This window comes from Neolamprologus multifasciatus, chromosome 14 (genome assembly GCF_963576455.1).
Source record: "Neolamprologus multifasciatus chromosome 14, fNeoMul1.2, whole genome shotgun sequence".
In the NCBI taxonomy this organism is placed as follows: domain Eukaryota; kingdom Metazoa; phylum Chordata; class Actinopteri; order Cichliformes; family Cichlidae; genus Neolamprologus; species Neolamprologus multifasciatus.
In genome coordinates this window covers 12,495,825-12,513,667 of record NC_140452.1, presented here as the reverse complement: position 1 = coordinate 12,513,667, position 17,843 = coordinate 12,495,825, and the positions used below count along the sequence as shown (strand labels likewise).

The 17,843-nt window shown below is 36.1% G+C and overlaps 1 protein-coding gene across 2 annotated transcripts; it reads left to right on the top strand.

The window, feature by feature from the left end:
* Positions 1-414: 414 nt before the first annotated feature.
* Positions 415-12,617, top strand: postnb (periostin, osteoblast specific factor b). 2 transcript variants are annotated; one of them, XM_085131446.1, is made up of 21 exons: positions 415-581; positions 984-1,082; positions 4,077-4,141; positions 4,347-4,504; positions 4,583-4,747; positions 4,827-4,973; positions 5,170-5,311; positions 6,011-6,223; positions 6,356-6,490; positions 7,148-7,296; positions 7,441-7,577; positions 7,761-7,891; positions 7,999-8,129; positions 8,450-8,552; positions 8,649-8,716; positions 9,005-9,050; positions 10,176-10,352; positions 10,426-10,473; positions 10,794-10,859; positions 10,954-10,992; positions 12,037-12,617. In XM_085131446.1, the coding sequence occupies exons 1-21, from the start codon at positions 463-465 to the stop codon at positions 12,063-12,065; spliced, it is 2,367 nt and encodes a 788-aa protein (XP_084987572.1). In that variant the 5' UTR covers positions 415-462; the 3' UTR covers positions 12,066-12,617. The 2 variants fall into 2 exon arrangements, with proteins under 2 accessions (XP_084987572.1, XP_084987573.1); XM_085131447.1 differs by lacking the exon at positions 10,954-10,992.
* Positions 12,618-17,843: the final 5,226 nt, after the last annotated feature.

The following is a 17,843-nucleotide window of genomic DNA, read 5'->3' as shown; positions in this document are numbered from 1 at the left end:
AATGTGTGCAGATGCAATACAACACAACAGATTTTTAGATACAACTTTTTCCATAAAGTGAAAGCATAAAGGGACTTTTAGAATCACTCTTATATGGCTAAAACATGTTTATGGAAATTATTTTGTGGCGAATGTGCACATTCAAATTTAGACAAGGAATCAAAAAGGTTAATTTAAGAAAATGGTAAAACTGCTAACAATCAAAAATGGTCTCACTACTTTAAAAATGCTTTTCTCAGATCAGTTAATATAGAAAAAAAGATTGCAATCCTTGATTATAAATGGTAAAGCCCAGTGTATGTTTTAAGTCATATGGGGTTTTTTTTAAGTGCTGGGTGGTCCATGCATGTACAAAAAAAATTGCCATCCTCCTAGGGTGGGTGAGACTTGTGGAATATAAACTCCTGCTCTCCATCTGCTCCCACTACTCTGGGTCTGGGTGGGCTAGCAAAGGAATCAGGGATGAAGCTCCTTTTTGTGGTCGCCTGTGCACTTTTTGTGCTCTGTACATTTGATAATGCTGACTCCTCAGCTTATGACAAAATTGTTGCCCACAGCAGGATCAGAGCAAGAAAAGAAGGGTAAGCTCATCTATATATATTGTTTTGCTCTTTTTTGTGCATGCATGAACATTGAACAGTTGTTATCATTTCTGCTCATTTGTATATTGTATAACTCTATAAGTCCCAACTATTTCAACAATATTAATTGTGTATTTTTTTTGAAGGGTATCTAAAATCTTGCATTTCGCTTAGGACATGTTTAATCCAGCATGTGTTGTTATCACTATTCATATTTAACTGTCTGGCTTCAAAAGCAGCAGTAGTATTTGCCAAATAATTATTCATGCTTGGCGGCCTGATGTCTTATCCATCTGGGCTGTTAAATAATCCTTTACACGTGAATAATTTCATAGATTCCTACTAATGTTTTACTTGCTGACTAATTCTTCATCACATTTTGTGGTATAAATTCTCATTTAGACCCAATGTCTGCGCCCTCCAGCAAGTCATGGGAACCAAGAAGAAATACTTTAGCACTTGCCGTAACTGGTACAGAGGGTCCATCTGTGGAAAGAAAGCGTGAGTGCTTGTTTTGTGTATCCAACAGGAAAAACTGTACCTCCAGTTCAAACAAATACATTCACTCAGCAGTTATGTGGGCTCACTGTTCTCTTTATTTTCTTTTCCCATTTCTTCTACTCCACCCCCACCCCACTCCCCCACCCCACCCCCTCAAACACACACATACACACACACATCACCCCCTGCCCTCATTTTTCGTGGAAACTCGGATATTTCCACAGAGATAGACATCTGTTATCTTACTTTGAATTACATTACCACTTAAAATGAAAAACACATTTATAGATCCAGCCTTTAAACTCTTTGTATAGAAAACAGTCCAGTTTGATCCTATAAACTAAAAGTTAGGGTTTTCATAACTTCAGCAGTCTGGTTGATGTTGGATGCCACAGTGGTGAACCACTGATTCCAGGATATGATGTGGCTGCAAAATGTTGACTGTATTCTTGAATGGAAAAGTGTTTAGCTCAGCCATTATAAGAAACCTCTTTATTGGTTTTATTCCAGCAATCTCAGCAGTTTTAGTTTAAACATGAATCAAGTTTGTGGCTATTAACAGACCCTTTTACTCTTTTTCTTCCTGTCACACACATACATACAGCACTCACACACTGAGTTTGCCCTCAGCGCTTGACTGAGTCATGCTTCGCACTCTAAATAGGCTTAGTTCTTCATGATGAATACCCTCTGCTCACTGAAATTGGCAAATGATAAGGTTGAAAACAATCAAAATATTGTGTTTGTTTTAGCGGAAGTCTGACAAGAAACTATATAATCAATGAAAAGTTGGCTGGGTTAAAGCTGCAGTTAAAGCTGACTGATTTAAACCTGTTACAGTCTTCTAAATTAAATAAGTCAACTTCAGTTTGAGTTAGACTTTTCTCCCATAGAAGAGCTGCACTGAGAGCAGAGATAGTCATATTTGTCAGTGAAGTTCAACTAGATAATCTGGTTGAATATAAATAAATTAAGCTTTTTTTTTGTTTAAAGTACGAGTTACATGATTGAGGAGGCCAAGTCTTCTGGATCCATTAACTGCATCAGATTATATTACCTTCTCCAACCGAGCCTGTTGCTCCCCCCATCATCCTACCCTGTCTTCCATAAATCCCCCAGATGTTAGTAGTCCTTCAGCATTAGAGCAAAACATTTCTTTTAGTTATAACTTTCAGAAGTGCTTTATTAAAACTGCAAAATGATTTTGTTTACCAGCTCTAAATTTTGCTTGTAGGTGAGAACATGTGCGTTTTAAGCTAAAATGTCACCAGTGCCTTTTGTGATCATTTGAAGAACTTCAGGGCCAAGATAATCAAAGACAGTGAGACCTGAATAGAACTTTTCCATTTATGGCAGTTGGTGCTCAGCCTGACTTTATCTAGCCAGTCAAAGTGTTTGTCTTCACCCTCTGAGAGAATATTCTCTGCCAGAGCAGGTCCGCCTCTAAAGAAGCTTTATATTAACAAACCTTCAGAATCCAGGCTGAAATTTATTTTGATGGGTTTAATTGAAATTACGCTTCATGGACGATACAAAACGACAAAGTTTTGTGTCGTCCATGAAGTACTTAGAGTACTTTTGAAGAGATGCTGATAAATCAAAAGTTTCCAATTCCATAGCCAGACACATTTCCACAGTGTGGGAAAGCAATGTTACGAGGTTTTTTGCTGACTCTGCCTCAATGGGGGCTCGTGTGATCTCATCCCAATCCCTGCAACTCTGATGCAGACCAAGAAGCATTGGTCTGTACTCTGGCTGAAACATAATAATCAGATACAAGCAACAGTAAAGTCCTGACTATAAATCATCATCTTACATGTAATTCATCTTGTCACCATGTTGTATAATGTTTCTCACATGTATCCCTTAAAAGCCATAAAATGTGTGTAAATTCAGTCTTTATTGTCTAAACTTGCCTAAACAGTTCTAAACTATTAATGGCAGATTTGACATGCATTTGTCACAGGAATACAATTGATAGAAATGAACTGCTAAACTTTTGTACTTTAACATCCTTTTTCCTTTAGTTTATTTTTCTTGTATTTGGAATTGATATATGCATTGCCAAAAGCAATACTACTTGTTACTATAAACTGCCATGACTTGGAAAAGAAGCAGTTTTCCTGCTGTTAGTGTTTATTTTTTCTGACAATTAAAACTGGGCAGTTTACCTCAATAATCTCCCCTGCCAACTCTTGGTGCATATGGCATTGTTTATTCCTCATAGCTATGTCTCTGATGTTTTCATCATCTTGGGAGTCTTTTTACTGTTGAATACTCATTAGGTATTTGCGGTAAAGTAGATATATTCAAATGTCCAGTTTTCCCACAGGAAGAGATAATCCTATAGCTTCAGCATGGTCGAACCTGCTGATGTAAGACATTTTTACGTTGTGCAGCTGCACTTTGAATTTTACTGGTCTCTTCAGGCTATGATCTCAGGCATTTTGGAGAACATGCCGCTGCTCTTCATATGTGTGTCCAACAGCAAATAAAAATGTGTCAAAACATAAATCAGAATGACTATTCTCTCAGTATAAAAGTCTGTTTCAAAAACGTGTATGCTGGCGTCCAGATTAGCTAAACTAAGTCCATCAAATCCATTTTTTATGTTAACCAACATTTTGTAAACTCAGATATAATTACCGATCAGACTTTCAAGACAGACATCTTAATATAAATGTCACATAGAGTTCAGACTAATTCTGTAGCTTAAAAGAGGAGGCCTTGGTGATATAAATCTACTACTGTAATGCTAGCATGAACACAATTAGGTTTTGGCAAAAGCCTTTGGATCACATGGTCTGTTAGGGTAATGCAGAGAATAATGGGTAACATCTGGAAACACTGAAGAAAACTGAAAATCACAGAATGATGATTCAACTAAAAACATAGCAGCTAGAAAAAAATACTTTCTTACATGTATTCTTATGACTGGTATCTCAAACGTATGTGCAAATCCATATTTTTGATGTGTGTATTTTTTTCCTGCAGGACCGTGATTTATGAGTGCTGCCCAGGGTATATGAAAATGGATGGCATGCTTGGCTGCCCTGCAGGTATGGTCTGTACTGTTTTGTAGAACAGCTGTGTTTTAACTTTGAGATCAGACCAAATAAACTAGAAGCAAGTTGCCACAGCATATTGTTGACACGTTTTTTTTTTTAAATTTCAAGTTCCAATCGATCAGTTCTAAGATTGTGTCTTATTTCTGTTTTCAAAAACAACGCTCAACCCTTATGGTGATTTTTTTTTCCTTCTTAGTTGCCCCGATTGACCACGTGTATGGCAGTTTGTCTCTAGTGAAGGCCTCATCAACCCAAAACTACGCTGACATTTCCAAGCTAAGACCTGAGATTGAGGGACCAGGATCTTTCACCTTCTTTGCTCCCAGCAATGAGGCTTGGGATAATTTGGATATGGTGAGTCAGTACAAAACAAAAAGCTCTGGAAGATCTCCGTCTTTGAGATTTTAACAACTAATTTTTTTCATCTAACAGACAGTGAGGGATGCGCTGGTCAGCAACGTCAATATTGAACTATACAACGCTCTTCATTATCATATGGTCAACAAGCGCCTCCTGACCAAAGACTTAAAGAATGGAATAAAAGTCACCTCTATGTACAACGACCTTGATCTCCATATTAACCATTACTCCAATGGGGTGTGTACTCAGTGTTATTTTAACATGTTACATTAACCATTTGTCAGGGGTATTACACTGAAACAGATGTTGTGTACAGATAGTGACTGTGAACTGCGCCAGGATCATCTACGCCAACCAGATCGCCACAAATGGAGTCGTGCATGTCATCGACCGCGTCATCAGTACTATTGGAAACACTATTCAAGATGTCATTGAAGTTAACGATGACTTGACAACTCTGAGTGTGAGTACAAGCTTTGGTAGGAGAAAAATGATTAACAACTAAAACTGCAAACCCCGCTGTAAACGACTTATTGATGTAATACGAGACACTTACAATTACTATTATACAATTATAATGTGAATATTTTCTTTGTATGCTGCTTTGCAGTATAATGAAGTTCACTAAATATAATATTGATGGTGAAATAATCTTCTAGGATCTATTTCAAAATTCTGAGCTTTTGGAGAAACTGGGTCAGCCAGGACATTACACTCTTTTTGCCCCGACCAATGAAGCCTTTGAGCAGCTCGGCATCGATGTGCTGGAAAGAATTCAGAGTGACAAGAAGGCCCTCAAAGGTAAATCAGACTTCTTCAAAGGCTTATTTTTAGTGTTAAGTTAATTGTAGCAGAACGATGTTTACTGATGGAAGTACTGGAAAAGAAATGTAGTGGTTGCTGGGAGTATGGTTGCGCATTGAGCTTCTTCCAATTCAAAACAGATGAAGCCACAACAGATCTGGATTTAGCTTTAAAAACTAACTTGAACCAAAAGAAAAACTTTCTTCTTTCAAGCCAAGCATTAAATTGTGAGTTTGAAAACATATGATGTAACACATAATTGGACATTTTTATGGCCTTTTTTCTTACTGCTATATGTATCTTCATAAAATATACTCGTATAATTATCATTAATATTTGTTGTTGTTTAAAGTGTTGAGATATACATTGTGATTTCTTAAAGAATCAGAATTTCTAAAAGGCTTTCAAAATAATTATCAATCTAAGCACCAAGAGGTAGAAAAAAGTTGTACTTCATCTCTATTTCCTCATGTATATTTGCTGTGCCGTGCTCAGATCAGAACAGTTCCCCACACTAGAGGACCACTGGGATCTAAAGGATATGCAGGTTTCTTGGATATAACCTCATTGGCTTTGGTATAACAAAGGAAAAAAACATTAATGTCCCAGTATTTCAGACAACCATCTACTTACACAACTAAATCATATATTAATTCAAATATTTTATTTTATTTTATTTTTATTTTTTTGTTTCAGCTCTTCTGTCTTTCCACCTCCTGGACTCAATCCAGTGCTCTGAGGGTATCCTGGCTGGCACCTCTTATGAGACACTGGAGGGCAACAACATTGAAATTGGCTGTGATGGCGAAAGCTTGACAGTCAATGGCATTAAAATGGTGCGCCAGAAGGACATTGTCACCACCAATGGTGTCATCCACATTATTGACAAAGCACTTGTTCCAGACTCAGGTTAGAGCACCTCTTTGCTTCCTATTCAGACATGCCTTGTTTATTACGCAATATGTATATTGAAGAATATGTAAATATTTTTTTCTATAGTTCATATTCTAAAACTGTCAGGATTTCCTTTACCTCTTTAAGCTAAGCAGGTAATGGAACTGTTGGGAAGTTCCCAGTCAACCTTCAGTGACATGGTGTCCGAGCTGGGCCTTTCTGGTGGCATGAGATCAGATGCAGAGTACACTTTGCTGGCTCCATTCAACAGTGTCTTTAGTGGTGAGTCATATACTCCTCATTATACCACTTGCACTCCTCTCTTTTCCACTCAGCAGGTGGCAATGTCGATTTTTAAAAAATGCTTCAGGGAGTTCATGCAAAATCTTAATGTCATATGTGGAAAAAGTAGCCTCTATGCTTCTCATGTTTTAAGAAACAATTAATTGTAGTCAGCTAGGGAAAAATTGTATCTTATTTATATTGATAATCTTTTGTCAGTGGATGTAAAGAATTCCACAATAAGAAAATCTAAAAGTGACTGTTATCAATGAATGTTGTCACATGTATTCTGTGCATTTATCTATTTATGGTCTATCTTGGCATAAGACACATCCAAAAAAATCAGGAAAACTGTGACAGATGATGAAGTTTCTTGCTCAATCCATAAACTTTCCCTCTGTCTGTCTGTGAACATGGACCTACAGAGCATTTATCGTCATTTGTAGGATACTATTTGTGGTTTATCTGCAGAACTGCCAGGTCAATGAGTACAGAGTTGACTCTGGTCAAAGTATGTCTGTTGCTGCTTTAGAGTAATGGTAGTCAAAGTAGTAAGAATATAGTTTTTTGAAGCCAGTGCTTTAAATTTAAATGTATTTTTTTCCTGGTGTAATTAATTTTAAATGAGAATCATAAAACTGTTTCTTTCTTCTGCAGATGAAATAATGTCCATGGATCAGGACTTACTCAGAATTATCCTGGAGAACCACATCTTGAAGAATAAGATTGTTCTGGGACAGCTGTACAATGGCCAGCAGCTGGAGACCATCGGAGGGAAACTTCTTCGGGTCTTCATCTATCGTTCAGTGAGTACTCTTCTCTAAATTTTTGCCCAGTAGTTATAGCTGGAGGCCATTAAAGACTTGTTATAGGCAATAGCCTCAATCAATCTTCAAATCTTTGAGACTTCAAGTTTATTCTCTTTTATTCAACTTGTTTCACATCTGCAGGCTGTGTGCATCGAGAATTCCTGCCTGATACGAGGCAGTAAAGAAGGAAGCAATGGGGCCCTTCATCTCATGAGGACTCTGTTGAAACCTGCAGAAAAAACTATGTACGAGATTCTGACAGAAAACGGAGGGTTCAAGTAAGTACAGTGGTAATGAAAATGGACTGTGGTCTTAAAAACCAGTATAATACTCGAACCACATCTTGACTATCATTACATTAAATCCACATGGCACATATGGGAAAGTGCTGTTGCTGCAATATGTCATCCCTTAGAGGCGTCTACAACAGCCAAGTTACAGTTTTCTTCTCTGCTCTTTAGGATCTTTTTGTCTCTGATGGAAGCTGCTGGCTTGACAGACGTGCTTCGACAGGAGGGAGGCTTTACTCTGTTTGCCCCGAGCGACAAGGCTTTTGCAGGTTTAAGTGAAAGAGACATGGCTGTGTTGAAGAGTAAGTTTACAAGACATTTTTGTCTATTTATTTGTTGCGCGGTAAAAGTCTAGTTAGAAATGCAAAATACAATAATAGCTTATGTGTGTGTCTTTGCTTTATTTCAGAGGACATAAATGCACTCAGAACCATCCTTTTGTATCACATCAATAATGGTATCTTCATTGGCGGTGGTTTGGAGCCTGGGGTGACAAACCTTCTCAAGTCCCTCCAGGGCAGCAACCTTAAAATCCTAGTTGTAGGTATTTTGTGCATCCAGATGGAAACTATATATCTTGATCTATTAAACCTTATACCTCAGATAAATCCCTTTTTTTTCCTTTTTTTTTAATGTAATCATAAAGAGTTAAGTATTCAGTAAAACTGTTTTATATGGTAGTGTCCATGAATACTGTCTGATTAAAAGTCATTGTCCACTTTGAATCTCAGTGACTCCAGTAAGCTAATGATATTTAATGTGGGACAGAGATTATTCTTCATATTTTAGTATGTGGTTTCATTCACACCCAACACTTTATGGTTTTCTTGTCTGTAACTGTTTGAAATGGTTGTCCTCAGGCAAACAACACTATGAAGGTTAATTCTGTTCAAGTCCCTGAGGCTGATATGATGGCCACAAATGGAGTCATTCACTTTGTGAACAAGCTGTTGTATCCTGAAGGTAAAACTTTCATCCAGTTATTGTCTTATAACTCTGTCAAGAAACGTGATAACTGTAAATACCTAATTGCCGTCAACGCCCTGTGCTGTCTTGTAGATATCCCTATTGGATCCCAGGAACTCCAGATGGTTCTGACGAAGCTCATCTCTTATATTCAATTTAAGGTTAAATTATTTTTTGTTATTAGAGTTCCCAGATGTTGGGTTGGGTCTAGTTTGCAGTTTTTTATTCTTTATTTAAGTCATTAACAAAATTGTTATGATTCCATGTAAAGTATAAGAAATAGAACATACAATGAAGATTATGCTAGTGGTCATTTTAGTAAAATGGTTCTGATTGAACATTATTGTTGTTAATTATTTTTATTTTTCAGCTGAACTGAACAATTATATGCTTTATTATGCAGCATAGACATTTAATATGCTTTAACAATTGTATTTACTTTTTTACAGTACATTTCTGGATTCAGATATCAGGAAATTCCCCTTACATTTTTGAGTAAGTAGTTTGCATGTTTCAATGTCATTAATAACTCTGTATTTCCTGTTGTTATTATAGAGGACTGTCACTTGTGTCATTCAGGAAAGTATAGTAAATGGCCTGGCCTGCATTTGTATAGTGCTTTTCTAGTCCCTAAGGACCCCAAAGCACTTCACACTACATTCAGTCATTCACCCATTCACACACACATTCACACACTGGCGATGGCAAGCTACATTGTAGCCACAGCTGCCCTGGGGCGCACTGACAGAGGCGAGGCTGCCGGACACTGGCGCCACCGGGCCCTCTGACCACCACCAGTAGGCAAACATGGGTGATTAGTAATGGTGATTAAAGAATATCAATATCATGTGATTCCTAATCAGTGAAGTATGACCAGTTATATTTAATAAAACTGTTGCAAGCACAAAACTGAGGACTTTCAAAAGACCAGTGGAAAAAATAAAAACAATATATTCCTTATCTAATGACAACATGTAATATTTGATTATGACTGCTGATCTAGCTACCACATTCTGCTAACTGTTCAATGCCCCATCTGGAGGCACTCACACAATACCTGTCACTGCCTGAGAAGAAAAAAACAATAGGCAGTTAGCTAAGATTAGCATTCATTAATCCATTGACATTTCTTCTTTCAATTTGCCAAAAATTGTTTGGTATCACTCCATTTCCATTAAGGTAGTCAAGATAGTGAACAGTGAGGGCAGGGAGGGTACAGTCTACATTAAAAACTATGGGAATCTTTATGTGATTACCATCCAGGAATTCACTGTGCACTTTATGTAGCCAAACTTGTCAGTTTACATGCAGTCATGCACTGAAAGCTAGTTAATTACAAATTTTGGAACACAGTGTTTAGATATCACTGATGTAATAGTCACATGTATTTAAAATAAAGCTGTGCTAAAGCAAATCATAAAGCTGTAGAAAATTATATCACAATTATATTAGTAGATATCCTTTGATTAGGAATCGCCTTTTCTTTCATGGAAACCACTGAAACTATTTTTTGTGTGTGTTGGCTGTACAGAAGTTGATCAGTGTACAATGCTGTGCACTCTTGATTTCGGTGTAGTAAAACATGGCTTCTTTGCTTTTTTACACTTCCTGGGGTAAAAGAAGTGACAAGGGTCATTCAAAGGGAACCCGTCGTCAAAACGGTTACCAGGGTGATTGAAAAGCAGAAACCCGTCCAAAAGGTTACCAGGGTGATTGAAACGCAGAACCCCGTCCAAAAGGTTACCAGGGTGATTGAAAGGCAGAACCCCGTCCAAAAGGTTACCAGGGTTGTCTCTGGTAAGTATTTCTTAAATGTAAAACACAATCATATGACTTCATATTCAGAACTCACAAATGTTGTTGTTTCCAGGGCCTCAATACTCAGTCAGCACTGGTACCAGCAACATTGATCTGGAAGGTCAGTGAAATGCTTTGGAAACTTAAAAATAAGGATTGTTTGTGTGATTATTAATTAATAATATTAATAAATTATTGTTAGATTTGATTTTAGATTAGATTAGATTAGATCTCTCTGAATTTAGCTATCACAAATAAAATAATATAGAATATAATAAAGAGAATTTATACACACATCATAGGTGACTTTTAAATACATATAATAGACTTTAAATCTCATTAAACAGTATTTAGTTAGAATTTATGTGTTATCACGCTTATCTGATATTTTTTGCCAAATATTCCAGCATCACTTTAAAGATACTTTCATTTTTCCATCAGGAGTCGATCTTTCAGAAGTTTCCACCAGCGATCTTGACACATCAAGGCTTACCAAATTAATCCAAAGTGAGTTTTTTTTTCCAAGTCTCTAGGAAGTGGAAAGCAGGAAAATAATTCATAAATAATGTGTGTGATTTGTGTGTTTGTTTTGCCTTTATAGAAGGCAGTTCCAGAGGAACTAATCCCAGAAGAGTTGTAGGTAAAAAAGAAAGAAAGAAAGAAAGAAGAAGGAAAAAGAAATAGAAAGAAAGACAGAAAGAAATGAGACCTGGAATTGTAATTAATGCAGCACAGTGTGAGATAGTTTAGATTGTCACTTTAAGACTTTGGCTTCAATTATGCTCCATTCTCTTCCTGTACCATATGTCCAACACATCCCTGCAATCACTTTGGTACCTATGGTACCTATGGTCGGGCATTGCACAGCTACAAGCATTTCACCTCATGTCATACTGTGTATGGTTGTGTGTGTGACAAATAAAAATTTGAATTTGAATTTACAGGAATAGCTTGACATTTTGGGAAATCTGCTTACACTACTCACTCTTTGTTGAGAGTTTGATAAGAAAACTGATAACACTCTCATTTATGGATTGAGAGGGCCAGCAGCCCATTAGCTTAGTTTAACACAGACAGAAGAGATGGCTGGCAATCACACTGTAATGCCAAGAAAATATAGTCCTGCACAAAGCCTTCTGTAAAACCACATGCTGTTTCAGAATTCCAATTTTGTACAGATTAAACAGATGACAATTCGTTAACTGGTGCTGGTACAGACCCAGTTATTTCTGGGTTTGTGCTTAGTTAAGCCAGCTGCTATAGCTTCAGCATACAGTAATGGTATCAGTCTTCTCATCTAACTTTCAACAAGAAAGATGCAAATACAATTCCCCAAAAATCAACATTCCTTTATTCCAGCTGCAGTCTCTTTGCTCATCTGCTGTCATGCTTGCTGCCACAATGCTCTCCTCAAAAGCTATGCAGAAATGTGTTGCTTCAGTGGCTGTTATACAACATTTTGTGAGACCCACATCCAGTCGGCATCCATCTGTATAGTTTCTGAGACTATACACTTCCCAAGAGGGGAAGTCATCATCATCACTCCTGCTCCATGTGCTTGATGTTTCCATCTGGGCAGTGATGAGAGTTTGGATGCCAAACTTCAGCACAGTATATCTTTTAGACTTAGACAACAATCGAATCCACATGACTGACAAATATTTATTGTTCTCTTTTCTTCCAGCTGGCGGCAGGAGGAGGGGAAGGGACTGAGCACAAGCCGATGAGAACACCTCCTGGCTAAAAGCAGAAAGAGACGTCAAACCCAGATTTTAAAGTTGGTGTTTTAATACAAGGGCTGTGCCTAAAATTCATACTGTAATAGGTATACCTGACAAAAAAAACTACTCTCTTAAACACTTTAATGGTGCTTTGAATGTATATAAAGCAAGTTCACATGAATATTTCAGCATGATTTTAAATACACAGAAAGTCAAAGCAGCTATAGGATAGTCTGAATGCATTCATTCATTAGATTTACAATAAAATACTTCAATTTTGAGCTTCTCTATGACTTTGCTTAACGCAAAGAGGTTAAAAGCTGCCTGGAAAATTTCAAAATCTAAGCATGATAAAGTTTTTTTTTTTTAAAAAAACATGTTTTCTGACTTTAACTGTATTTTTTATTTTTTTCTCTGTGTATTGTTTAAATTGTAATGTCAATTTGTCTCTCTCTCTATCATTTGGAATGATGTAGCTGAATGCTTTTGGCTTTGCCTTCTATTTTCCAAACATCTTCCAATAAAGTGCTTTCGTTGAGATAAATATGCCTGTTTGAACAGGGCATTAGTGGAGATTGTGTCATTTTGAAGTCTTTGCAAAATTCTTAAATGGTAAGTTTTGTTTCATTGAGAAGTTAAAACTAAATTTGTGCTTGGAAAAAAATTCTTTACTCCACAAAGGTTTGACCATAAAATTAGAGAGAAAACAGTACACAAACAACATAACTTTTTTTTAAGTATGCTAATTATGCTTTTGTTAGCCTGTTAAATGTTTAACATTATGATGGTCCTGAGTCATGCTCCTCTATATGCTTGGATTATGGCAGTATGGGTAGCAGCATTTCTTCTACCTTCTTCTAAAAGAGGGTTTAAAAGAGTTGTAAAGTCTAAACAGCAGTACAACTTATTGGAAACAGAACTGTAGATACTAAAACCTATGAGTCATTATTTTCAGTGGTTTAGCCATGCATCTGCCAGTTTAAAAGGATCCAGGCAGTTTGGAGTCTGTACAAAATAAACATCAAAATTGGTTTAAAAAATAACTGCATTATCCTCATTTTCAAGAAGAGTCAACTGCCTTTTAGTCTAACTAAAAAACTACAAATAATTTATGAAAACTACAAAATATGATAAAAAAAATAATAAAAAATAAATAATAAAAAATAAATAAATTGTAACATTGGCATCAATTGCAAATTACTTACATTTCATTTCAAAATGCATTGCCAAATTTCATTTGTCAAAAGAATATGTAAGTAACATGTGTTTTTTTATGTGTGAATGCAGCTGAGATACTTCCCCGAGGTTACAGGGACATTATGTTTGCTGTTATGTCCAGATATTTGGGTCAGCACCAGCTTCTGCATTATTGTTTTATGAGAAAAAAATCCTCAGTGCAGTTTATGGCTTCTTGGGTGCACTAAAACGGTTTAAAACCTCAAGCAGCCAAGAAACTTTTGCAACACACAAAACAGACATGGCAAAATATAAAACTTTTTTTTTCTTATCTGTTATTTCACATCAGAAATCATTTACAGGAATCGTCAACAAGCTTTGGTGATCCAGGCAGCTGGTTCACATGGCCTGATATGATGAAATCATACAAATAATCAGTGTTTTGCCATTTATATGTTGTTTTCCCCAAAACATCCCTAATGACAGCCCAAGTGACGCATCACAACTGTTCATGCAGTCAGTAGGTTGTGGAAAATCAAAAATAATATTTGTCTACCAAGGAAAGAAGCACAAATAATATCTTAGTATTTTCTGTAGAGCGAGACCTGCACCATATGGCCTAAAACCTGCTCACATCTGTACTCTGTGGCTGTTTTAACAAGTAATGAACTGTCAAAAGTTCATTTGCATTGAAGTAGAACTGTGAGGCAACTTTTTATAATTTTAGATGACAGGTTTCATTACTGAATGTTTGACAGGATTGCTTGCACTATAGAAGCTGCTCACTTGTGTCGGCTTGCTACATTTTTCTTACTTACCTAATAGAAATTAAACACATTTTTAGTTCACATTGTTGATGCTGTTTCTTTCAGCATATTGAAAGAAATACAAAGCACCTTCATTTTCTGTTTGATAAGTTTGTGTTATTTACAAGGGGATTAAAACTGAATGTCTTAAATTCAGCAGTGCAGCACATTTTAGGTACCGTGTGGGATTATGTTGATATTATCTTCATGGATTTGAGCCATAAAAAAGAAACCATTTATTTTTTTACATCAAAAATAAAAAACATAAAAAAAAAACATTTTATCTATTTCTATTTTATCTAGAAAGTGTAACCTACAGTAACATGCAAACCTAGCTACAGATAAAGTTTAATACATTCTGCAGTCAGACTCACAGTGGGCACTATTTTATACATTTACAACTTCTGAAAACATCTGGTGTGGGATCATGTTACTTTTCCATTTGCCTTGTGATTTTCCATGCTCTCTTCAGCAGCGATCTACCAATCAATTATTTGGTCATTTATAAGACTGTTCTTGTCAATAACAACAGTCTCCAATTTCACTTGACTTAGTACAACAGTTTCCACTGCTCATCACCAAAAAGCAACTGTCTTCTCATCCATAAACAAAACAACCGAGTTGGCAAATTCATGTGCAGCATCCCTTTAATAAGCTTTCAGGCACTTGTACCTAGTTTTGTTGTGTTGACTTTTGTCAGATTCTCCTAATAACATGGGTCATCTGTGCTTGAAATAAACCAGCATTTGAAGGTCCATCAGGTTACAAATTTTGAACACCATAAACTTTTTTCTTTCTCTGTTCTTTAAAAGTTTTTTCTTTAGCTGTTATTATCATATTTTACTTTACTAATCAGGGCTTATAAATTTTTAATGATCGCAGAACTGCAGGGACATTAGTATTTAAGATGTAACAATAATACAATGAAATGTATATGACAAACCCTATCTGACCAATAAATGTAGAATCTAATGGAAAGTTTCTCTCAGTTTTAACTGATCCCCATCAGCCACTCTACCAAAATAAAACTCCAGTCCAGCAAATGTGCATATCAGAGGCTGCCTGGATGCAGCTGCATGAAAGCAGCACTGGCTCCAACAAGCTGTCATATTTCTGGAACACTGGATGTGTTTGATGAAGTTCAACTGCAGCCCCATCGTGTATAGACTTGGCCCTCACAAAGTACAATTTAAAGGTATTCACATGAGATTCCGAGTACAGGTGAGCTTTATGTACAAAGTACAATCATAGTTTCTTCATTGTTTTTTGCATTTTATTTTATTTTTACCTTGTATGGGTACAAAACTAAGACTATTAAGCCCAACAGTAATGTAGGTCATCTAAGGCTTAGCGCACAATGACTTATTTTCCATCTTTGTGGTATATTTAATAAAGAAAAGCAGATTCAGAAGTTACATAATCATTCAATCTGACAGACAACCAGGAATAATTGCCAAAACAACATAAATTGAGCACAGTTATAATTTTCTGTCAATTTAAATCAGACGGTTTTGTGAAAATCTTTTTCCAAGAGTTTTATTTGCTCTCTTGCTTCACAAGATAGTGTTTTTCTCAAAATGTATGTTACATAAGTATGCTTTTGAGAACTTCCAAACCCAAATGTCTTTAATTAGAACTTAGTTTTAATTATCCACAAATTTAAAAACAAAAACAGCTTTAATTTACACAACAACATAGTTATTAGTGTTAATGACATTTCGATGGATCCAATCTTATATTCATGTCTATTCACAAGCAGATTGTGTTTGATGATAAATGCCAAGGTTTCACATAAAACACTGTCTGGCCAAAAGGTGCATGAGAATACCATTATAGTACATTGTAAAAGAACAGATTTCACATAGAATGAACACTTCAAACATCGATGAATGCCATTGTTTTGTTTCTTTCTCCCCACTTTAATGTAATTCAGCTGCACGAGTCAGTTCTAAAAGCTGTATCTGCTCATAATTAAATAGCAGACACGCACAGACTAATGAACATAGCTGAATATGTACCACAAGGCTTTTAACAATTGGATTCTTAAAGATTTTTTTAAAGAACTAAATACATTTTAAGAGCTAAGTAATAATGTTAATAAGAAAAAGCCCACAAAAAAAGTTTGATATAACTATATCAAATATCAGATGTATAACTATAAGGTAAGGCTATGGTAATGCTAAGTGTCCACAAGATCGGGATATTTATTAAGTGCAAAGCAGTAGCTATTTACATTGTATAACATGAGTTCAAGGAAATATTGTTTCTGGGGAATTACTCATGTTACTAAGGGTGTGCTTTGAAATGTTAAAACTGGATACAAAATACAAAATGTCATTCCAAATAGCAACATAATTTTCACTTGGCCCAAAGACATTGCACTTTTGAACTGAATGAGGAAAAATCTGGCACTGAACACTCACAGATATCTTGGTTAAAAAAAAAACCTGGAATATGATTACACAAATACATCTTTTTACACAGAGGCAATAACATTAGAATTTGGCTACAGATCCACCATATACGCACTATACCTGCTTTTATATTTTATTACTGCAAAACACTGCAGTAAAGAGAAAGACTTTAGAAAACTTGAATAAAACATAAAAAAGCAATAAAGGCATAAACAATTGTTGCCACTGTGGTATCACTCAGCTTTGAGTTTGGCACTTTGGCTGAAAAGTGTTGATTGCTGATCGTTGTTGTCATTTTTAAAGGACATTGACATATGGTAAGATAACAGCTCTCTTGCGGATAAGAAAGAGATCTAAAGAGACTCATAAAAACTGCACAAAACATTACCAACACACAGCTGCCTGCTCTTGATGATGCATACAAATCGAGCTGCCTGCAGAAAGTAGACTGAAACCTAAAGGCTACAACTCACCATGCCTATCATCTGTTTAAATGCTTGCCCTCAGGCAAATGTTCTAGGTCCAAAGCAAGCACTACACAATCAAGAAATATTTTTTATGCCAAATTCAGCTGGGAACTCTGACATGAAACAAAATAAATCAATAACACGCTATGTCAGTCTAAACCTGGTGCAATACTATTCATTTTTAATTCTATACAAATTTTGGTACACAAGTGCAATATTTTTAAGAAACAATTCTGACCAGTTTCACTTTCTTAAGCACATGTGAATGTCTAGCTGTGTATGTATGTATGTGTATTTTTTAAAATAAGTTATCTATATGTACCTAAGTTCTGTTTCTCAGTAGTTCTATCAATAGTTCTGACTAGCTAGCTTGATTTGCAAGGTATACCCATAATCCATTAGATGCTAAATCAGATGCTAATTCAGGCTAGCAAAAGCAGGCTTAAACAAAAATTCAGGTTACTTACCAGAAAATCTGAACAGCCAGCTCTTTGGAGCTTCTCTCAGTACAGCTGAAGACTATCCACAAAATAATTCTCAACTGTTTAATATTACTGGCATGTAAATTGATCCTGAAAGGTGAAAAGCAAGCGGCAACTGGTTGCACAGAAGTCTGGGAAAACAGACTTTGGTTCCCTTGCTCTATAATCTCAATACTGACCAGAAAATCATAAACTACTGCTGACTTTTTTGGTATTAGTCCCTAATATTAAATCTTATTGAAGATATCACAAGTAAAAACAGATGCAGTTAAATTAGCCAACATGATAGCAGCTGCTGCACCATAAACTGTAGTACCAGCAATAACTAGTAATCAGGCCTTATAGTCATAGGAGGCTGCAGCTGTGGAGAAGTCAGGAAGAGATTGAGGAAGATAAAATTGACATGGTAGGCAAATTATTATAAG

What these genes read in the sequence shown, in the direction of transcription:
- postnb (XM_085131446.1), top strand. Translation starts at nt 463, where the DNA reads ATGAAGCTCCTTTTTGTGGTCGCCTGTGCACTTTTTGTGCTCTGTACA. An exon ending in ATGACTTGACAACTCTGAGT is followed by an intron (nt 4,974 to 5,169) that starts GTGAGTACAAGC and finishes ATAATCTTCTAG; the next exon opens with GATCTATTTCAAAATTCTGA. An exon ending in GGTTACCAGGGTTGTCTCTG is followed by an intron (nt 10,353 to 10,425) that starts GTAAGTATTTCT and finishes TGTTGTTTCCAG; the next exon opens with GGCCTCAATACTCAGTCAGC.